At 33.6% G+C, this 21,090-nt stretch overlaps 3 protein-coding genes across 3 annotated transcripts; 2 read left to right on the top strand and 1 right to left on the bottom strand.

Moving 5' to 3' along the window:
• The first annotated feature begins 126 nt into the window (after positions 1-126).
• On the top strand, positions 127-3,132 carry LOC130646311 (protein CMSS1-like). Its single transcript, XM_057452483.1, has 8 exons — positions 127-422; positions 520-653; positions 728-833; positions 925-993; positions 1,495-1,606; positions 2,151-2,214; positions 2,283-2,370; positions 2,883-3,132. The coding sequence occupies exons 1-8, from the start codon at positions 323-325 to the stop codon at positions 3,053-3,055; spliced, it is 846 nt and encodes a 281-aa protein (XP_057308466.1). The 5' UTR covers positions 127-322; the 3' UTR covers positions 3,056-3,132.
• Positions 3,133-4,164: 1,032 nt separating this feature from the next.
• On the top strand, positions 4,165-5,127 carry LOC130646113 (uncharacterized). Its single transcript, XM_057452252.1, has one exon. The coding sequence runs from the start codon at positions 4,165-4,167 to the stop codon at positions 5,125-5,127; it is 963 nt and encodes a 320-aa protein (XP_057308235.1).
• A 5,646-nt stretch (positions 5,128-10,773) lies between these two features.
• Positions 10,774-20,964, bottom strand: LOC130646112 (SCO-spondin-like). Its single transcript, XM_057452251.1, has 19 exons — positions 20,635-20,964; positions 20,160-20,286; positions 19,919-20,068; positions 19,279-19,401; positions 18,921-19,118; positions 18,331-18,528; positions 17,856-18,053; positions 17,202-17,286; positions 16,719-16,927; positions 16,224-16,421; positions 15,149-15,340; positions 14,643-14,840; positions 14,186-14,554; positions 13,729-13,920; positions 13,272-13,463; positions 12,504-12,695; positions 11,881-12,069; positions 11,582-11,722; positions 10,774-11,512 (listed from the first exon to the last, which is right to left on the bottom strand). The coding sequence occupies exons 1-19, from the start codon at positions 20,962-20,964 to the stop codon at positions 11,121-11,123; spliced, it is 3,873 nt and encodes a 1,290-aa protein (XP_057308234.1). The 3' UTR covers positions 10,774-11,120.
• Positions 20,965-21,090: the final 126 nt, after the last annotated feature.

The raw sequence follows: 21,090 nt of genomic DNA, 5'->3' as shown, positions 1-21,090 counted from the left end.
AGGATAGTCAATAAAAATATTGTCAAAATTGTTGGATGTCAGCTTTGTTTCAAAGTGTTTTTATGTTTTATCTGAAGTACTTCGATCTACAATTTTTTTGTAACTTGTATCAAATAAGCGTAAAATTTATGTAAGAATTTTTATAAGTAGTGCTCTAATGTAATCTTCAGTCTAAGTATTTTACTCAAAACTTGTATATTTTACGTAACATATTTAGACTTAAATAACTTTAGAAATATCTGTTCAAGTCAGGAAATTGAAATCTAAAACACATTCAACCAAAACTGATTTTGTGTTAAGCTCTAAATACAGAAAAAGCAATATGGCGGACGATTTGGATGACAATTTTTGGGTCAAAGAAGACATCAGTGATGAGAAGATTGAAACCAAAGACGAGAATGAAAATACTCATTCTGGGAGTAGTAAGTTTTTTTTTGACATTTTGCTAATCTAGAAAAAACAGAACTTCTTTATGACAAGTTCAGTGTTTCTTATTCTCTTTTTTTTATATTTCGAAAGACAAGAAAAGTAATAAACGAAAAGTAAAGAAAAGAAAACTGAAAGATCTAACGAATGAGAATAAGCACGAATCACCTGCGGTGGAGAGCAAGAAAAAAAAGAAGAAAAAGAAAAATTCTTGCGCAGTGGAGGAGGTGGATTTCTCACATTTTTTTCTTGTTAAGATGTTTGATAACAAAAAATGTTATATTTTCTTATCATATTTTAGATCGAAAATTTACCACCTACTGTCACCCTGCTGTGGGATTTTTTTGAATCAGAACTGAACAAAAGCTTGACAACATTAGAAATAGAAGATCTAAAACCCAGCAACGGTAATTGTATTTTTTAATTATGTGTTCATTAATAAGTAGTAGCGCATGCGCATTACAACAGTACAATTTGACGGTTGAGTTTAAATTTCAGATGATTGGTTTTTGGACGAAAGCACCTCAGAACGAGACACAAAAGAAATGTCTGCTTATCTATCAAATGGTACGTTTTAAGAGTTCTTGTGTCATCCTTGCGTTCGGTTTGAAAACTCTTTAAGCTTGTATATTGTGTAAAGTACGAATTTTTTCCCGAATTTTTTTTTTTGCTTTCAAAGTTCTATAATAAGACAAGTTTTCAAGAATTTATTTTTATGAATTTGATGTTCGCGGTAAACTTCATTGAATTTATTTTTGCAAATGGGAGAACGATTACTGCAGTTGCAGGTTTCGTTGATTTTATTATCTGTGCTGATATCACCCCTAAAAATTTAAAAGAAATGAACGAAAAAAAAATGGAAAGAAGTTTTTTTGCGAATACAATTCAGTAATATTTTGATGAATTGATTTTTGCTAATCATTGATTCGCAGAATTTTTTTTTTTTGCGTTCAAGGACAAACCCGCAAAAAATTGTGAAAAAGTGATGTCATAAAATATCGATAACTTTTCGATATGATGTTGTTCATTCGAATTATTTTTGTAATGAAACTTGATGTATCTTTTTAGTTATATCAGATTGGACAGACAAATGTGTGAAATTAACAGAAGATGATTTGCATAGTTCACCAATACTTTTAATAGTCACGCTTTCAGCTATCAGAGCAGTGGATGTGTTAAGGTGCGTCTGGTTGTGTGATTGTTTGCTTGTGTGACTGTGTCCCAATATGGGGAATAAACTATTGAGACAACGCACTCAGTGCGCCCTTGGTACCTTAAGGGAATTAATTTTCACGAGTTTTTGTCAATTTCGCGAAAATTAGTTCCCCAAAAAATTAAAAAGTTGCTTTTTGCGAATTTCATAAAAATTAATTCCCGCAAAATTAGTTTTTTTAGAAAAATAATTTACAATTTTTTCTTCTGATTTACCTAGAACTACATTAATACTCTTTATTCAACTTCAGCAGTTTTTATAAAATGGCTCCTATATAACGTATATAGGAGACGTTCAAGACACCCTTGAAAATAATTAAGAAATGTCATCAAGATTCTTTGTCGCGAAATTTAGTTCTCGCGAAATAATAGGACTTGTTAGCTTCACGAAAATTAGTGCTTGCGAAAATTAACATTCAGTTTCAATAAATATCTCTAAAGATTAATTCTCCGATAATATAGAATACTTACACGCAAAAAAATCTGCCATATTGCATTAAATTGTTGTTTAGAGCTACTTCAACTTTTCGCGGCGAAAAATGTAAAACGATGAAATTATTCGCCAAACACATAAAGGTATGAGTAAGAGTGATACTGTTGTTGTAGAATATTAAAAGTGGTTAACCATTTTATTTTTTCTTCAGGTTAATGAGCAGTTGGAACGATTAAAAACTAATGTTGTTCACCTTGGTGTTGGAACACCTAACAGAATATCCAAACTCATAGAAGAGGGTAAGTTTTGTCAGTTACTGCATATCTTTTTTCTTTCGCATCTTCTCAATCACAAGTAAAAATTAAGTTTCGCGTGATGCTTTGGTAAACTCCTATTATTAAATTTTCAACTATTTGAGACTGAGTTTTTTAGAAATTAACTTTTTCTTATTGTGAATATTTAGTAGGGCAAATAAAAAATTATTATCGAACAGTCTGTCTAGAAATAGCCCAATGTTGTTATTTTGCTGTTGGCTAAATTTAAAGTAAAAAAAACTTTTAGAGTAAAAAAAAATTTTAGGATAGGCTTTCATAGAAGACAATGAGAAGGGGCGTTAATGAGGGGCGTTTACTCTACATTACTCGAAATTTGGATTAAATTATTAAATGATTTGACCGTACACTCTCGCGAATTTCATCTTGTTTTATTAACCGAGAAAAAATTCCGCAAAATTTTTAACATGAAGTAACTAATTAAAAACGACAAAAAATAATTTTTACTGACGTGATTATGTGTTTGATTTGATGTTTAGGTGGCATCAACACAAAACGTTTAAAATACGTCATCATAGACTGGTCGTGGAAAGACTTAAAGCAACGTCGCATCACTTCAATGCCAGGTGTTAAAGACGAGTTACTTTCGCTCTTTAAAACTTATTTTTTACCGAGATGCAAGAAAAACAAATTATGGGTCGGGTTGTTTTAACAAAAAATAAAATTTTAAGCTAAATCTTTTTTTGTCTTCGTAAATTATCCGCGTCAATTCGCCCAACTTTTCATCTGCGCGAATTCGCCCAACTTTTCATCTGCGCGAATTCGCCCAACTTTTCGTCAGCGCGAATTTGCCCAACTTTTCATTCCCATAGCGCTCTGACTTACAGCTAGGTATAATTTCGTCACTTTTATCCATTGCTAAAATTTTCTTTTCACTAAAAAAAGAAAACAGATATAAAACTAATTTTAAGTGCGTTTTCTAATACATAATTCGCCAGACAAAATTTTCTTCATCCCCCGAAAACTTGCTCACTATGTCTTATCCGACAGTACTCCCATCGCAAAATGTTTTAACGTATCTTCTCGCTTTTCATAAATACAAGTATAATTTTTTTTTATTTATTTTAAGAATTTGAGAACGAACCAAAGTTATTTTTCAACAATTTTTTTGGCAATCTTCAAAACTGTACGACTCTCTCCAAGCACCTGTTAAACGACTGTACTATCAATATAGAAAGGTATTTTTATAGCAACTCCAGTACCAGGTCACAACTCCAGTACCAGGTCACAAACATAAAAGATTTACCGGACAGAGTTTTCTATCATATGCGTATGTTTGCAGTTACAGAAAATTACAATAAAAAAGTTAAGATTCTTTTCTTCTTAAGTTAAGATTATTTTTTTCTAATCAAAGCCTAAGAAACTATTTATCAAATCATAAGTTTTGTGGGATTTCTGTGTTAATAAAATTGGTAAACAAATGGAACATTGTGAAGATCTGTTGTGTATATATAATATATAGAAATTTTTTAATATTTTGTTCCGTTGTTTTAATTTTAAAATCAATTTTTATTTATAAATATTAAGGTCAGGCAAAAAGGGGAGTGATGAGAAGATAAAAGCTGGGATAAGTTTTTAAATAATATATAATAGCACGCAATTTTTTGTTAACTATAGTTACAATATCATAATCGCAAACAGGAAAGAAGGGCAATAATCAATTTTTTAGGAACTCCCATAAAATCTTTCTTGTTTCATGTCGATCCAGTTCTATGTCGGTGTTATTTAGTGAAGACACTCAAGTTATTTTGAAACGACAGAATGAATACAACAAACGTAACAGCTACTAATTACGTCATTTATCCTATCAAATCATGGTGGACATATTTGATGACAACTATGTCTTACTTGGTCGTGATTCTAAATTCTCTCACTATGCATATTATTGCAAGAAGAGGTTTTACACAACACAGAACATGCAAAATGTGTTTTTGTTTTCTAATCATCTCCCATCTTGTTGTGGGCGTGTCAGGATCGATCGCTTTTACTGGAGAATTGTTCACTAACAGTAACGCGCATAACCGCGTCAACTTGTATGAAGACATCGTCGTGTCGCTCTATCATGCGTCATATACTGCTACCTTTTCAGGCATTGTATTAGTCACACTGGACAGGCTAATAGCTATCAAAGTTCCATTCTTTTATGCAACGTTAACAAGACAATTTGTTTTGGTTTGCATCGCTGGTGGCTTGTTACTACCCCTAGCAGTATTTTTATTGTTGATAACAACACCTGATGCAACTGCCTACATCATATTTATGGGTGCCATCTTTCTTTCCTCGTTAGTATTAGGAATTTCAAACATGATGGTTTATATGGAACTCAAGAGTCATTTAAAAGCAATTTTAAAAACTATGGTTTCGAACTCAGATAAAGAACGAAGAAACAATGAGAAAACCATGTACTCCAGACAACTACAAGCAGCTCGCGTTAGTTTGTTTATTGTTATTTCTTTTATTTTGTTTTGGTTGCCAACTGGAATCGGTGCTGCTGGTCGATTTCTACAAGGAAAACACTCAACATTTTCTCAAAATTCTTTGGTATATCGACTCGCTTTAGGCGCATTTACATATGGGAACTCTCTATCAGATCCGATCATGTACGTATTAATGAACAAAGAGATGAAGAAAGAATTATTTTACATGTTACGTAAGGTTAGGAAAGGTACAGTGCAACGGGAAGACGTTACTATGACTACCATGGAACACTTTACGTCCAATTAGGAAAATGTAGTGTTAAATTCATATAAGCGTTACAATTCAAACTCTGTCACAAAGACTTTGTTTGCAACACAACTATACGATTTCCCAACACCAGACGTACTTGATGTGACTGATTTAAACACAATAGAACGCCGATCCCTTTTTGCATCAATGTTTTTATTCATTGAAAAATTGACTACTTTTTGTAGAAAGAACGAGTTACTTAAATTAAAAGGGTTCTTTGGACGCACCAGTCGTTTAATTCAATGTTAATATATATTTTTTCATTTTTAAACCGATCCCTAGGCTTTTGTCTCGCCATCCCAAAAGTTAAGTACTTATTTATTTTCTCGCTGTAACTTTTACGCGCTAGCGCGCGCGAATTTTAGTATAGAAATTAAGTGCAAAATGTTTGATGCGGAATTACCCGCAAAGGAGTTTTTAGCTCATCTATTTTTTGTCTAAAACTACTACCTTAAGGACTAATTTTCGCGAGGTCAAAAAAAGTACATTTCGTGAGGATTAATTTTCACGAATCACAAGTTTTTAGGAAAAAATTTTTATCGAGTGTGGGGTAAAGAAACTATGTATTTGGTGTAGTAGTAAAGTTACAAAGATCATATGTCATCACAGATCCGCTTCACTATCAACAAAAAGACGAGACAAAAAAATAAATTGCGTGCGAAGTGATGGTCACCATTCCAGTTAATAGAATTAAAGCCCATTTGCTGTTGAAACGCTATGAAGAAATGGTATAAGAACTCTATTGTGAACAGAAAGATGAAGTTATAATGGGTATTTTTACTGAGGAGAATGCTAATGCCAACGTTCAGTTTGATGTACAGCCGAAAGCAAAAAAGAAGACAGATCCTGTTCAAAACCCACGCAGAATGCAAAGACATTCAATCTTTCTTTCAGAGACTGTAAATATTGATTTATGTATACTGTAAGCACGAGGCAAAAACAAAAATGTTTTTCTCAAAATTTTTGCGGGGATTTATTTTCGCGAGTGAATATCAATTGCCAATATCAATTGATTATCGAAATTCCTTAGACAAAGAGAGACTAATTAATGAGATAATTAAAACATACCAGAGTCATCCGAGTATTGTCAAAATTAAAGCCTGCAACGAAAATGTAATTTTTTTTAACTTTGAGGAGGTAGATGACAACACAATCAAAAAACTTTTTACTAATTTAAACATAAATTCCTCTCCAGGTAGAGACAAAATACCCCCAAAGCTTGTGAAGTTAGCTAGTGAATATCTGATTGGCCCATTGAAAAATGCTATAAACAGCAGCATAAAATTGAATATTTTTCCCGATGGAGCCAAACGTGCAACGGTAGCACCTCTTGACAAAGGAGGCAAAGACAAACATAGCATTAGAAATTTTAGACCTGTCAGTGTGTTGAATGTATTTTCAAAATTCTATGAAAACATAATGAAGGATCAAATCATGTCTTTCATAGAGTCGAAACTTTCAATATTTTTGTCAGCCTATCGGAAAAACTATAACACACAGCATGTCTTAATTCGTTTACTAGAAGAATGGAAAAAAAAATGGATATGAATTACGTGGTTGGTGCAGTCTTAATGGATCTATCAAAAGCTTTCGATTGCGTGCCACATGATTTACTAATCGCTAAACTTGAGGCATATGGATTTGAAATTAATGCCCTGAAATTTGTCCTGTCATACCTAACAAATAGAGAACAATCTACTCGTATAAACGGACCCTACAGTCTTTTCCAAATGATTCTTTCAGGTGTGACGCAAGGATCAATCTTAGGCCCGATAATTTTTAATATTTTTCTTAACGATATTTTTCTTTTTATAACCAGAAGTGACCTACACAACTATGCTGATGATAATACATTGTCAAGCTTTTCCAATTCAATTCCAAACCTCATTAAAAATTTAGAAGGTGAGTCTGAGCAGGCATTAGCATGGCTACATGAAAATAAAATGATTGCTAACCCTGACAAATTTCAATGCATTATCATCAGCAAAGATAGGATAGAAAACACAAGTAGTAAACTGATAAGAATCGGAGATAAAAACATATATTTGCAAGACACAGTCAAACTGTTAGGAGTTAAAATTGACAATAACCTTAGATTTGATCAGCACTTAAATGAGGTTTGCAAGAAAGCATCTGCGCAACTTAATGCTTTGTATAGATTCAAAAACATACTTCCTTTTAAAGCTAAGAGTGTCTTAGCAGAAAGTTTTGTGTATTCAAACTTTAACTACTGTCCACTTATTTGGAATTTCTCATCTTCAAAATCACTTTCTAGGGTCGAAAAACTCCATAAGCGAGCCCTAAAATTTGTAGATAGCGGATATTCAGAGAGAAAAGAAAAGTACATTTCTAGCAAGAACAAAAGTAACTACATGAAAATTATGCGAATAAGAAATCTATGTATAGAGATTTTTAAATCTCTTAATAATTTAAATCCGCCATTTATGTTAGACATCTTTCAACGCAGCGAAACAAACAGGCCAGTACGAAGTCAATATTTAAATAATCTTAAAACATTGAACTTTAATACTAAAAATTTTGGGGAAAAATGTCTTCGCTCATTGGGACCCAAAATCTGGAATACTTTACCTTCCGAATTGAAAAGTTGTAACAGCCTTAAAAAATTTAAAACGAAACTAAAGGAGTATGATTTCAGTCACTCGGTCTATTTAAATAACTTTTCATAATTTTTTTACATTTTTCATAAATCTATAAACAAATTTTTGTCGGATTTGATTAGTTTCCTGTATATTTATAAATATGTATTTATTTATTTTTTTTATATCAGGAAGCTATATGTACATAGTTATTTCTCCGACGTTAAATAAATTAAGAAGAAGAAGAAGAAGAATGAGCCCTTTTTAAAATTTTCACGAGGAATAATTTTCGCGAATTGGGCTTCTTCAAACTTCTCGCGAGTACTTATTTTTGCGAATTTGGTCGGAATTCGCGAAATTCGCGAAATTCGCGAAAATTAATCCCCGCGAAATTAGTCCACTTAAGGTAGTTATTGTTCGGGAAAATTAATACAAGGTAAATTTAATTTAGCGTGTCGGAATGTAGATTATTTTTATGGCAACCTCTTGTAAATGCAACTGTGGTGGAGGGAGATAATTGAGAAAAACAATCTCAACACATACAGGTGAACATATCGGAAAATTACTTTCAAAATATCAAGTGGTAAAATTTTAATGTGCAGTGCGTTATACCGTGATAATAAAATATTTTCTTGAAGTCAAAATCAGCCTTAGCGTCCATTAAAATGTTCCTGGTCGCAATCCTCCGCGTTTAAACGTCTGCCTTCAATGCTCAATTTTCTTATCTTCTTGGTGTTAAGATGCTGGTCTGTAAACGCTTAGAAGTTGACTTGTCTTAACTTTCAAACTGTCAAAATGCAGGCGTTGCGGCAAAAAAAATCTAATACGCATGACCAGGCAGTAAACGCTGAGACTTGCGACCGAGAACGCCACAATGGAAGGCGGTAATAAAGACGCACGCTATATAAACAGCCTTACACTACTAAATTATAAAAAGTGAAATTAAATGTCAATAAACATATGTTTGAATATAAAAACTTTCTTTTAATTATTTGGTATGAGAATCTTTTCAGGGTTGTCACTCTAACGTTTTAGAACTTTTTAGACCTTTACACCTGCTTTTCCTTTTTACCTTATTGGTATAAATCTGTTAGTTAAAAATGACGAATTTTTTGATTGGTAAAGAATGTTTTAACCGACGAATTTTTATTTATCAAAAAAATTAATAGCCGACGAATATTTTCCCCAAAGAAGGATTTTCTGTTAAATTTAAAAATGTTGATGTATTTTTTTTTTTGCATAAAAAACGTCTAAAGAAAGACCTTACTTTTAGGACTTATTAAATCTTATACTGAGAAGCCGTCTTTAATGACGGTAAATAATAAAAGCAATTGAGAACGCGAAAGAAAGAAAAAAAAATCGTTCTCTACAAACACACCTGGCCGAAATAGTTCGTCGGCTGAAAATATTGAATTTTCACTGATGGAATTAATAACTGACGGATTTTTTACCAATAAGGCCACAATTTTCAAATCATAATGAAAAGTCTCTGTCAGCTCTTTTAGGTTAACTGTAACAAATTGTGACCAATAATCTTATACGAAGTCTGTTGTGGATTATCCCGTCCTGACCAGTGATCGTTTTCTGTATGATAATGACAATCAAACATAATTTTGACAGGACCTGTCGCGTATGCTGTTTACACAAGCCTCCGTCATTACCGTCGAAATTTTGTTATAAGTAGAATTATTTAACAAACTTATTTGGCTTGAAATAAAAGAGGTTTAAGATTCATTGAAGCTTTGGTGATTCTCACGAAGAGTAAAGAATCTATTAGGATTAGGCATTTAGATTTTTCATGAAGAAAAAAGGCGGAAAATTTGAGCAGATTTGAAAAGACGTAAAATCCCTGTCTGATTCTAAAGTATTCTCCCTATTTTCCCTTTCGAAGTTTCTAAACTCCAATACACCAGTAAAATATATCATCTGCATCTTAAAAACCATCAAATTCCGTAATAATAGTGATCCATATACTTCACCATGACAAAATAGCATGCTTCGAATCAATCGAAATAATTTGATAGCTAAAAGAGAAAAGAAGAACATGTCAGTAAATGGTAGCTACTTTTTGACATAACAGTAACATTTTGAGCATCCACAACCCTTCCCTTCTCTAACAGAAACATGATTAAAATGTCAAACCTCAATATTATTGCAGGCAGTTGGGAAGATCATAATATCATCAACCCCTTTATCGTTTATTCGTCCGTGGCCTTTTGTAGCATAGAATTGAATCTAGAAAAGAATAACGTTAATGTCACAATATTTTCAAATGCGAGTAGAACATCGTACTTTTACAGCATCACAATAGCTCTCAGTTGAACGGCGTGTATATGTGTGCTTACCGCAACGAGATTTATTATAGCGACAAGATTAATTATCGCTACGAAATTTTCTATCTCAACGAGAGAAATTATTAAAACGAGATTTATTATCGCAACGAAAGAAATTATTGAAACGAGATTTATTATCGCAACGAAATAAATTATCGCAACGAGATTAATTATCTCAACGAGAGAAATTATTGAAACGAGATTTATTATCGCAACGAAAGAAATTATTGAAACTAGATTTATTATCGCAACGAAATAAATTATCGCAACGAAATTAATTATCTCAACGAGAGAAATTATTGAAACGAGATTTATTATCGCAACGAAAGAAATTATTGAAACTAGATTTATTATCGCAACGAAATAAATTATCGCAACGAGATTAATTATCTCAACGAGAGAAATTATTGAAACGAGATTTATTATTGCAACGAAAGAAATTATTGCAACTAGATTTATTATCGCAACGAAATAAATTATCGCAGCGAGATTAATTATCGCGATGACTTTGTTTCGCGTATGAGTAGTAAGCACGTGGATTTTTCTCAAAGATAAATTTCTGAGAATCGTGGGTAGCAAGAATAATGTTAACGGGAATTAAAAATATTTTTTTATGAAAACAGTGGGACCTCTTCAATGGGCATCCGTCAATTTTATTTGTTCCGGACGAATTCTCCAAGAAACGCTCCTAGCGTACCCTCTCTAAAACGGACACTCTGGAAACATTTTTGCCCTATCCCGCATTAAAATTCTAGCCGAAGCTGATCTTCATAAAGTGGAAAAGACGTTTTTTCCATTTATTCGCTTTTCCTACTTACATCGTATGTTCATTTAAATTGGAAATATATATTTGCAATGTGTACTAATTATCGCACGGTTTCAAGTGCAATATGTCGTATATTTTTCAAGTTCTTTAATTTTTGCATAAAGGCTGAAGAACGAGAAAATGTACATCATATTGCACAATTTTTCACACTTTGATAATAGCGATTTTGGTTTTGTTTTTTTTGGACTCATTCGCGCGAAACCAGCAAAGAATAATATAAAAATTTTGTTAATTTTATGTACTCTGATTCTTTTCTATCAGAAGAATTGTATTTTTTTTATTCGGTGAATATACCTCGTAGTTGTTGACTGTGGGGTGTAACGGAGCTTTCCGCGGTATCCAACTATCACTTGCTTGATTTTCATCAGTATGATACAAGATATGCTCTGTACTTGTCACTTGATCAATTTGCTTGACAGTGAATACTCCCATATCGTGGACGGTCGATTGTGACTGGTAAATTTGCATCCAAAAAGTAAAACACCTATCACCAGAAAATGGGGCCTGATCTTTTATTGAAATCCAATTGTAAGTTTGCTCAAAATCGTTCTCATTATTTAGATCTATATTATATTTTTCAGTGCTGCTTTCGAAGTAAATGTAGTAACCAATCGGATTAGATAACCCTTAAAAAAAGCAATCATCTAAATCCTCCATAAACATTACGTTAAAGTGACATACGTGGTCTAACTTACCATAAGTGTGGTCAGCCGCTGGACCAGTACCTGGGGAATGTGTGCTATTTGCCCACACAAACCAGCGAGTGTCAACAATATCAAATGTTATACCGCAATCTGTTGGAGCCAAATCTGCTGTCTCAAATGTGCACTTGTAATCTACAAAAAAGTAACGTAAAGTTAGTCTTATACAAACCTGACATGTCGGGGTAAGTGAGTCTTATACAAACGTTACATGTCGGGGTAAGTGAGTCTTATACAAACATTGCATGTCGGGGTAAGTAAGTATACTATGTCGTCAAAAAGTTTTAACTCGCCTGGACAGAGAAATTGGTTACAATTTTGATTTTCACTTTCAATCGTGTTTGTTCCTCCCGTCACAGCACAATCGTCTCCTCCGTTAGCTGGTGTTGGATTCGTACATGTTCGTGTCCGCACCATGTTACCTGTTCCACACGTTTGCGAACATGATGTCCACCCACTCCATGAGCTCCAGTCACCATTGACTAAAGAAACACGGATTAATGTTGTAGTACATGTTCTTATAAACATAACGCATGCAAGCATATATTGGGAGAGTGTTTTAAGCATATGCGAATAACGCATGTACTATTGATGTGTGTTTTTCTTGTGTTGTAGGCATTTTAATTAGACCAGATCAGGTACAGACTTTTCTAATTACTTATATATAATAAGACTTAATGAACACCACTATACTGTCTAAACTTGCCTTGTGTAATTATACCTTTAGTTTTGTGGCTGTGCTTTCAAATGTCAAAACCGGACCACTACATCTTACCCCGTAAGGCAAAGTTTTTATTCTTTGTCCAAAAAGCATAACATAAGTATATCTCATTTTGAATTACTTATAAGTAATGTATTTGGTTAAATGAGTTTTTATTCTTTATTGTGTCCAGAGCACAGGTGCAGAGATACAAACCTGGGCAAGGGTTTTGTGTGCATGGAATAGTCCCTTGCTCTGTCCATACTCTATTATTTTTGGAATCAAGACACAAATTCCCTCCATCAGATGGAAGTGGGTTATTGCAGATACGACTTCTTGTCTCTTGTCCATCTCCACAAGTAACAGAACAATCATTGTTGTTTATCCAAGCACTCCAGTTTCCATGCACTGAAAAGAAATGTGTAGCTTTGCATTAAAATTATTCAAGTTTAAGATAAAAAAACAGAAAGTCGCTTATTATTAGTCGGTTATTTTCGTTATTTTTGCTTCTTCTCATAAAAGCCTTTATCCATAGACAAAGAAATATTAGTAAATATTAGTAAAAAAAATTTTAAAAAATTACGACCTTAATTTTTGCGACCATAAAATTTCGAAAAGGAAAAGTGGTGAAATAACTTGTAAGTGACGAAAGGTGATGAAAAATGTATAAATAAAAGAAAGATTTAAGCATAAAATTGAGATTATCTTTATTTTTAATGATTTATTTATTGATAGATATATTCGAGACGGAAACATTTTCCTTCACCTTTCTATAGCTAAGTATTTCTTTGTTAGGCTGCTAAATATAAATGGCCTTTTGGGATCTCAAACTCCTTTTTTGCTACCTGTTTAGCCCCTAATTTTTTACCGACTTGAAGTCTCTTTATAGTCTTTATAGTCTTAAAACAACAAATTTCTTTCACTGATGCAAATTATTTCACTGTAGTAAACTCAACACACAAGTTCAAGTTAAACATTACTAACCTGGACAAGGACTTCGTGTGCATGGGGTAGTTCCTTGCTCTGTTAAAGCATTAGCACCATTTAAATCAACACATTGACTCCCTCCATGAGATGGAGCTGGATTATTGCAAGTACGTGTTTTTGTCTCCTGTCCATCTCCACAAGTAACAGAACAATCATTGTTGTTTATCCAAGCACTCCAAACACCATTCACTAAAAAGAAAAATGCAGCCATTTTTAGAAAAAAAACATTTGTGCATTGTGAGTCCAAATTTAATGTATCGCTCCCAGAAGAGGTTATAAACGCACTTTCAACAACACACGTATTTTGATCTTGTCGTAGTAGAAATGGCTTTGGGCTCCAGTAATACTTGCCTAAATTGATAGTCTAAAATCTTTTTATACTTTATAAGTTATTTATATAAAGTGAAATAAAAATTACAAAAAAGTACATCAAACAAAAACGTTAAGTTCTAACCTGGACACGAACTTTGTGTGCATGGAATATTTTCTTCCTCTGTTAAAGCATTAGCACCATTTAAATCAACACATTGACTCCCTCCATGAGATGGAGCTGGGTTATTGCAAGTACGTGTTCTTGTCTCTTGTCCATCTCCACAAGTAACAGAACAATCATTGTTGTTTATCCAAGCACTCCAAACACCATTCACTAAAAAGAAAAATGCAGCCATTTTTAGAAAAAAAACATTTTTGCATTGTGAGTCCAAATTTAATGTATCGCTCCCAGAAGAGGTTATAAACGCACTTTCAACAACACACGTATTTTGATCTTGTCGTAGTAGAAATGGCTTTGGGCTCCAGTAATACTTGCCTAAATTGATAGTCTAAAATCTTTTTATACTTTATAAGTTATTTATATAAAGTGAAATAAAAATTACAAAAAAGTACATCAAACAAAAACGTTAAGTTCTAACCTGGACACGAACTTTGTGTGCATGGAATATTTTCTTCCTCTGTTAAAGCATTAGCACCATTTAAATCAACACATTGACTCCCTCCATGAGATGGAGCTGGGTTATTGCAAGTACGTGTTCTTGTCTCTTGTCCATCTCCACAAGTAACAGAACAATCATTGTTGTTTATCCAAGCACTCCAAACACCATTCACTAAAAAGAAAAATGCAGCCATTTTTAGAAAAAAAACATTTGTGCATTGTGAGTCCAAATTTAATGTATCGCTCCCAGAAGAGGTTATAAACGCACTTTCAACAACACACGTATTTTGATCTTGTCGTAGTAGAAATGGCTTTGGGCTCCAGTAATACTTGCCTAAATTGATAGTCTAAAATCTTTTTATACTTTATAAGTTATTTATATAAAGTGAAATAAAAATTACAAAAAAGTACATAAAACAAAAACGTTAAGTTCTAACCTGGACACGAACTTTGTGTGCATGGAATATTTTCTTCCTCTGTTAAAGCATTAGCACCATTTAAATCAACACATTGACTCCCTCCATGAGATGGAGCTGGGTTATTGCAAGTACGTGTTCTTGTCTCTTGTCCATCTCCACAAGTAACAGAACAATCATTGTTGTTTATCCAAGCACTCCAAACACCATCAACAGCAGCTATAATTAGTTTAAAAAAATACTTATCCAAACACCATTCACTAAAAAGGAAAATGCAGCCATTTTTAGAAAAAAAACATTTGTGCGCATTGTGAGTCCAAATTTAATATATCGCTCCCGGAAGAGGTTATAAACGCACTTTCAACAACACACGTATTTTGATCTTGTCGTAGTAGAAATAGCTTTGGGCTCCAGTAACACTTGCCTAAATTGATAGTCTAAAATCTTTTTATACTTTATAAGTTATTTATATAAAGTGAAATAAAAATTACATAAAAGTACATAAAACAAAAACGTTAAGTTCTAACCTGGACACGAACTTTGTGTGCATGGGGTAGTTCCTTGCTCTGTTAAAGCATTAGCACCATTTAAATCAACACATTCATTCCCTCCATTAGATGGAGCTGGGTTATTGCAGGTACGTGTTCTTGTTTTCTGTCCACTTCCACAAGTAACAGAACAATCATTGTTGTTCACCCAAGCACCCCAAACACCATGCACTGATATGGAAGTGGGTTAAAATTATAAAATTCATTTCATTGAAACTAGTTACAATTAAAACAAACAATTTGCGTTATTAACGTCTCCAATTTATTAACAGTTACCGCAAAATCCCGGATATAGGCCCTCGACTTATATTCGGAAAAAGGTCCGTTGAAATGAGCCTATATTTGGGTGGGCTTACACGGAATGGCTTTTTTTTAACCAAAATAAAGCAATTTTCTTAGCATCGAAAAATTTGATACATTGTAGCTTTTGAAACATAAACAAAAAGACGTTCAAAAACTTTCTTTTCTTTGATTTTTGGGTCTCACCAACAACATAAAGATGCATTAAAACCAGATCGGGTGTATCTTCAATCGGGCCTTTATCTGGGATTTTACATTGTATATTGTGTTATATCCTATGATGTCACTTTGGACCTGTTAATTCAATCTATAAAATTATTGTTATGATTTAAGAGGTTAAAATATCCACTTTTTTGGTTAAAAAGGCTGGTTTAAATTTCAACAACAGCTAACTGTCATACTGTAAGATTATGTCGTAAAAAGAAGTGAAAAAAACAACTTTAAGTTTGAGTACATAAATTTGGACTTAACGTGGAGTGGCGATGCAAACAGTTGTGAAAACAAACTGCATGGCCATTTGTTGGATACCAAGATAGACAAAGTTATTTTCCTATTCCATGCAGGAATAAATAATTTTTTGTCAAATAAAAAAACGTCAAATGTAACTAGCACACGGAAGGCTTATGTTAAATCACCATGATCACGTGATTTTTTTATTATTTTCAAATGCAATCAAATTGAAAATATGCGGCCACGTCTTGCGAAGATAAACATTCACAGAGTTTTCAAATGAAGTAAAATATGAATTACTAACCTGGACAAGGACTTTGTGTGCATGGAATATTTTCTTCCTCTGTTAAAGCATTAGCACCATTTAAATCAACACATTGACTCCCTCCATAAGATGGAGCTGGGTTATTGCAAGTACGTGTTCTTGTCTCTTGTCCATCTCCACAAGTAACAGAACAATCATTGTTGTTTATCCAAGCACTCCAAACACCATCAACAGCAGCTATAATTAGTTTAAAAAAATACTTATCCAAACACCATTCACTAAAAAGGAAAATGCAGCCATTTTTAGAAAAAAAACATTTGTGCATTGTGAGTCCAAATTTAATATATCGCTCCCAGAAGAGGTTATAAACGCACTTTCAACAACACACGTATTTTGATCTTGTCGTAGTAGAAATGGCTTGGGCTCCAGTTATACTTGCCTAAATTGATAGTCTAAAATCTTTTTATACTTTATAAGTTATTTATATAAACTGTAATAAAAATTGTACATAAAACAAAAACGTTAAGTTCTCACCTGGACACGAACTTTGTGTGCATGGGGTAGTTCCTTGCTCTGTTAAAGCATTAGCACCATTTAAATCAACACATTCATTCCCTCCATTAGATGGAGCTGGGTTATTGCAGGTACGTGTTCTTGTTTCCTGTCCACTTCCACAAGTAACAGAACAATCATTGCTGTTCACCCAAGCACCCCAAACACCATGCACTGAAATGGAAGTGGGTTAAAATTATAAAAATCACTTCATTGAAACTAGTTACAATTAAAACAAACAAACAATTCGCATTATTAACGTCTCCAATTTATTAACAGTTACCGCAAAATGCCGGATATAGGCCCTCGACTTATATTCGGAAAAAGGTCCGTTGAAATGAGCGTATATTTGGGTGGGCTTACACGGAATGGCTTTTTTTTAACCAAAATAAAGCAATTTTCTTAGCATCAAAAGATTTGATATATTGTAGCTTTTCAAACATAAACAAAAAGACGCTCAAAAACTTTCTTTTCTTTGATTTTTGGGTCTCAACAACAACATAAATATGCATTAAAACCAGATCGGGTGCATCTTCAATCGGGCCTTTATCTGGGATTTTACATTGTATATTGTGTTATATCCTATGATGTCACTTTGGACCCGTTAATTCAATCTATAAATTTATTATGATTTTGTTTGTGATACGGTACTGTTACTGAGGTGGATGAAAGTAGCCTACAAATATTTTTTTTTAAAAGAGGTTATAATATCCACTTTTTCGGTTAAAAAAGCTGGGTTAAATTTCAACAACAGCTAACTGTCATACTGTAAGATTATGTCGTAAAAAGAAGTGAAAAAAAAAACTTTAAGTTTGAGTACATAAATTTGGACTTAACGTGGAGTGGCGATGCAAACAGTTGTGAAAACAAACTCCATGGCCATTTGTTGGATACCAAGATAGACAAAGTTATTTTCCTATTCCATGCAGGAATAAATAATTTTTTGTCAAATAAAAAAACGTCAAATGTAACTAGCACACGGAAGGCTTATGTTAAATCACCATGATCACGTGATTTTTTTATTTTTTTAAATGCAATCAAATTGAAAATATGCAGCCACGTCTTGCGAAGATAAACATTCACAGAGTTTTCAAATGAAGTAAAATATGAATTACTAACCTGGACAAGGACTTTGTGTGCATGGAATATTTTCTTCCTCTGTTAAAGCATTAGCACCATTTAAATCAACACATTGACTCCCTCCATGAGATGGAGCTGGGTTATTGCAAGTACGTGTTCTTGTCTCTTGTCCATCTCCACAAGTAACAGAACAATCATTGTTGTTTATCCAAGCACTCCAAACACCATCAACAGCAGCTATAATTAGTTAAAAAAAATACTTACCGTAAAATTAAGCCTCTTCTTTCAATAACCACCTTCAACAAGCCCTGCACGTATTATTCAACCCTCGCAACACGAGGAACCAAGGACGTAAACGGACAGACTCACTGTATTGTATTGTCAAAAAGCAGTAAACTTAAAAATACAGTGGGTGGAAATGCGAATAAGCAGATGTAAATATGCAACGCCGTCGTGAATTGCGAAGATAAACTTCCACAAAGTTTTCAAATAAAGTGAATAATGAATTACCAACCTGGACAAGGACTTTGTGTGCATGGAATATTTTCTTGCTCTGTTAAAGCATTAGCGCCATTTGAATCAATACATTCATTCCCTCCGTGAGATGGAGCTGGGTTATTGCAGGTACGTGTTCTTGTCTCCTGTCCACTTCCGCAAGTAACAGAACAATCATTGTTGTTTACCCAAGCACCCCAAACACCATTGACAGCAGCTACAAAAGTGTTTAAATGAAACTTTTTTGGAAGCCTTAAAAAATTGGAGCAACCTTAGCACTCCCAATAACATACGGACGGAAGTCATTATCACAGGAATGCATCGTAACAAATTTTAGGATGTTAAATTGAAACATCAAATGTTACAAAGAGCTATAATTTTCCAGTTTTTGCAGCAAAATATATTTCAGCAGTTTCTAACGTGAATGATACAAACCTGAAAACGCTTCACAATAGCTAAAAGGTTTCGCTATAACAAAACTTAAAATCCCAATAAGAGATTTGACTATGGCTCGTTTTAAAGCACAAAAAAATTTTTTTAGCGAAAAATAATGAAGTATAGACCAATTTATGTTTTACTCTTAATTAAACAAAGGACAGTATTACTTACGTGGACAAGACGACCTTGTGCATGCCACAACTCCAGATTCTATTAACTCATAACCACCCTTTGAATCAACACATTGATTCCCTCCATGAGATGGAGCTGGGTTATTGCAAGTACGTGTTCTTGTCTCTTGTCCATCTCCACAAGTAACAGAACAATCATTGTTGTTTATCCAAGCACTCCAAACACCATTGACAGCAGCTAGAAACAATAACATAAAAATGCTTAAAGTTAAAACATTGTTACTGCATTTTATTTTTTTATTGAGCAAAAGAGTTTTTTAATAATTATTTAGACTATCCCATTTCTTGCAACAAAACGTTTTGAGTGCTACAGAAATAACATAATCTTTTCACCATACCATGCTGGCAGAATTTTTTTTGAGTACCATTCAGATTTAACCAGTATTCACCATTTGGCAACAAAGGATAATCATCAAATAGTTGAGCACACGACACTGCAGGCTGTTGATATGTTCCATCAACTGAAATGTGAAAAATAAAGTTAAAAAATACTATAAAAACACCTTTAAATATGTTTCCTCTTTTCATTTATTGTACTCCAAAGGATAAAAACGTATTATAACACAAAGTTGCGCAGTGTTAAGGATCGTATGCTTAGCATAATGATAAAATTAACGTTTATTTGTACCATTTTCCGCTTTATTATTTTTGCGCGTTATTAATTTTCACGCACCCAAGTGTAGCACACATGTAATTTTCGCGCACTTCTCGAGGGTAATATGTAGAACAGGGGGCTTGACACTTAAATTATTTTTTCAAGTTTCGCCCAATCTAACTTTTGGTCACCTAAAAAGAAGTATTCGACTGCATTATATTTTGGCGCAATTTAAATGCGAAAAAAAACCCATTACTTTCATGCCACAATTGTTTTCGCAGCGGTTTCACGCCAAAATAAGACGTGCGCGAAAGAATTATCAATGCGGAGACGAATAATAGGCCATGCACATCATTAATAGTGTTAATATGCATGCTACGTACATTTGGTGTTTGAAACATCAACATAGTTATATTCTGTTTTCCCATTAGTTGAATTGACTAGCCAGTAAAAACCGTCCTGCAATCCGAACTCACGCTGACTTCTCAAGTATTCAATAGACCAAGATGGGTAATCGAAATGGGCGCCAGGACCTGGAAAAAATTCGGCATCAGATTGTACAGTGATTGAACAGGCTACCCTGAAAATGCTGCTAGTAAGAAAAAGAAATAGAGTTTATTTTACCTAGGTAGGATGTGCACTCTGCTCCAACAAAACCAGGTGAACAAAGACACCTGTAGCCTTTCAGTGTGCATGTATCGCGACATTTGTGCCCGCCACAGGGAGACATAATCTCACAATTCTCACCAAGCTATAGCATGTAGAAAACTCGTTAGAAAGAACATCCGAAATTTATATTTATCAAAAGTTGGGAGCACAAAACAGGTATTGTTGCACGAGGTTTCAGTTGCTGATTTATTGGTAAGTGATTTGTGTATTACTTTTAAAGAGCACGTGTGTTAGCAGCCTAACATGCTTAACCTTATTTTTGATGATTACTGGAAATGTATAGGTAACAATCAGCAAAGATTTGTAGGGGTGGTTTACACCGTAGTTTTTATTAATTCTATTATAAATTTCAATGAATATTAAAAAGGATTGTAAAACTGGTAGTGTAGTGTAACCTTAGCCTTTAGAATATAAACTGAGTAATTCGCACCGTAAGCTCGTCACCACTTGTCTGCAAATGACTCCATCCGTCACTTTCATTAAGGCTTACTCCAACATCCTGTGTCACCTCTCGCAGCAGTTCGCATTCCAACGTTTTACGATTGTAGTTAATGGAAGAACACTGTTTCTTTAACATGCAATGTGTTACACATGCGCTCCTTCTCTTCACAATGACACGATCAAGCGGCTGACCGACAGGAACAAGTTTTTTGTTTGTTGTGATATCATTAAATTTTGCTTCTTGTTTACATTCTAATCTTAAAATATCTGTGCTCACGCTTTTAAGTAGGTAAAGAAACACTATGTATTTTGTCCCCATGTTGTGTACCCTTCTCTAGCTCCTCTTCAAATGGTGCAGAAAAACACCCGAATCTAATTTTAAAAACTCTCCTCCTACCTACAAGTTATTATTTAATTATTAACAAAACGGAAAGAAGACCTGCGA

This window comes from Hydractinia symbiolongicarpus, chromosome 5 (assembly GCF_029227915.1).
Source record: "Hydractinia symbiolongicarpus strain clone_291-10 chromosome 5, HSymV2.1, whole genome shotgun sequence".
Classification (NCBI taxonomy): Eukaryota; Metazoa; Cnidaria; class Hydrozoa; order Anthoathecata; family Hydractiniidae; genus Hydractinia; species Hydractinia symbiolongicarpus.
This window is presented reverse-complemented; position numbering and strand designations above follow the sequence as displayed.

Bases quoted from the DNA above. Each gene is read 5' to 3' on its own strand.
- LOC130646311 (XM_057452483.1), top strand. From the start codon at position 323: ATGGCGGACGATTTGGATGACAATTTTTGGGTCAAAGAAGACATCAGT. The intron at 994-1,494 runs GTACGTTTTAAG...GTATCTTTTTAG, and splicing joins GTCTGCTTATCTATCAAATG to TTATATCAGATTGGACAGAC. The intron at 2,371-2,882 runs GTAAGTTTTGTC...TTTGATGTTTAG, and splicing joins ATCCAAACTCATAGAAGAGG to GTGGCATCAACACAAAACGT.
- LOC130646113 (XM_057452252.1), top strand. From the start codon at position 4,165: ATGAATACAACAAACGTAACAGCTACTAATTACGTCATTTATCCTATC.
- LOC130646112 (XM_057452251.1), bottom strand. From the start codon at position 20,964: ATGGGGACAAAATACATAGTGTTTCTTTACCTACTTAAAAGCGTGAGC. The intron at 20,287-20,634 runs GTGCGAATTACT...TACATGCTATAG, and splicing joins CAAGTGGTGACGAGCTTACG to CTTGGTGAGAATTGTGAGAT. The intron at 14,555-14,642 runs GTTAGAACTTAA...TAAAAAGATTTT, and splicing joins CACACAAAGTTCGTGTCCAG to AGACTATCAATTTAGGCAAG.